The sequence below is a fragment of the Atta colombica genome, unplaced genomic scaffold, assembly GCF_001594045.1.
Source record: "Atta colombica isolate Treedump-2 unplaced genomic scaffold, Acol1.0 scaffold166, whole genome shotgun sequence".
Lineage (NCBI taxonomy): Eukaryota > Metazoa > Arthropoda > Insecta > Hymenoptera > Formicidae > Atta > Atta colombica.
This window is the reverse complement of record NW_017259257.1, coordinates 1,265,284-1,267,252: the sequence shown is the minus strand read 5'-3', so window position 1 is coordinate 1,267,252 and position 1,969 is coordinate 1,265,284. Positions and strand designations below refer to the sequence as shown.

The window sequence follows — 1,969 nt, the reverse complement described above, 5'->3', positions numbered from 1 at the left end:
TATACATATCTTTCTACATTTTAGTATAATAATGAAATAAATACCAAAATAAAAATATTACTTAAGTGTTTTTTTTAATAATAAAATTATTATTTGCGTTCTAGGCGTTCAATGACAAGACGTTGGAATCGCAATTTGTGGTTGACCAAGTACATTCTGCTTTCAAAGCAGACAGTTCTTCCTCTACACATCCCTTGAGTCACGATGTAACAACTAATCGTGAAATTCAGAGTATATTTGATACAATCACTTATAACAAAGGTGCCAGTATATTGAGAATGATCGAAAAAACATATGGAACTGATGTGTTCAACGATGCATTAATTGACTATCTTAACAAACGGTATACAACGATAATATCTTTCTTATAACAAATATTTTTTTAACAAATTGAACGTTTTCCATTTTTAATTGATAATTGTCAAACGTTTACTGAATTAATTGTTGTACATTAATTATGTTTCATAGATAAATATAGCTAAATAAATGTTTGTTTAGAAATTATAAAATGTAATTAATATTTTCATATCTCTAATTTAATTATTTGCATATTATCGGCTAAATTTAAATATCATTATGATATAAAAGAAATTTTAAATTAACTGAATAGGTTTTTAATATGTCAAATGTTAATATGTTATATGTTTAATATGTTTAATGTAGGTTTTTAATGTAATTAAATTTTAGTAAGAAAACAAATTTAATACTTAAGATAACAAATTTAAATTTTATTTTTATTAGGAAGAATAAATCACTTTTTAATTAATTTCTTAGAAAATATAACGTTACCACACCGGATCACTTGTATGCATCACTTCAACTAAAAGTAGATAAAAAAGGATTAAAAGATGATGTCAAAGTTATCTTAAACACATGGACAACTCAACCTGGCTATCCCATCGTTACTGTCTCATTTTCAACAAATTTTATATTTTTGGAACAAAAACGGTTCTTCCCTAAAGAACATGAGAATACTTTGGATAATACTATATGGCACATCCCAATTACATGGGCAGTAATTCAAAATACTTCAGACTATTTTAATACCACGCCGAAATTTTGGTTAACAAAAAAAAGGACAATGGAAAGAAAATTGAACTTATCAACAGAATCACTTTTAATATTCAACAATCAGCAATCAGGTAATTATGTAAATCAAATTAGGAATTAACATAAATCAGAAAGAATGATAAATATAAAAATTTTTATATTTAATAATGTTTAATGTACGGATCTGCATTATTTAATGATATTCGCTATTTTGAGATTTTTACATTTACAAATATTTACATTTGTTTTAGGTTATTATCGTGTAAATTATAACAAACAACATTGGCTGAAGCTAATTGATTATCTTAAAACCCAGGACATTCAAACAATTCACGAAATTAATCGTGCAGCATTAATTGATGATCTTATGAACCTTGCAAGAGCAGACTATATTGATTACGAAACTGTTATATCTGCTACAATGTATTTAGAAAAAGAAAATAATTATTTCCCCTGGCGTGCGTTCTTCAATAATCTGCCTTACTTAAATAATCGTTTTGTAGGACGCGATAATGAAGACATATATAAAGTACGTATGTCACAATTATATAAATTTTATTTTAAGTTGCAAATCTATTTTAAGCTTTGGAATCGTTATTCAGTTTCTTTTATATTTATTTTTACAAGAATTTTTGTAATTCCGTAGAGAAAAATTAATATGTATGATTTTTTTTTTCAGAAATGGTTAACATCGTTAATAGAACAACTTTACACACGAATTAGCTTTGAAGATTACACAAGCGATGACGATCTTACTAAGATATTAAAAATACATACTCGCAAATGGGCTTGTAAATTAGATATAGCTGATTGTAGATTCTCTGCTGCAAAATATTTCGAACAAAAACAACGTTCAGAAATGTGAGTCCAAAAACAAATTAAAATATATTCCTTTTCTTCTTTGATATAAAGCTATTCT

General features: G+C 25.9%; 1 protein-coding gene across 1 annotated transcript in view; it reads left to right on the top strand.

The window, feature by feature from the left end:
- The window catches only part of LOC108686192, a 41,489-nt gene that overhangs the window by 32,869 nt on the left and 6,651 nt on the right, over window positions 1-1,969 (top strand). Inside the window, 4 exon segments of the mRNA XM_018191344.1 lie at window positions 105-343; window positions 775-1,142; window positions 1,302-1,579; window positions 1,730-1,911. Of these exon segments, the coding sequence (XP_018046833.1) occupies window positions 105-343; window positions 775-1,142; window positions 1,302-1,579; window positions 1,730-1,911 (1,067 nt within the window).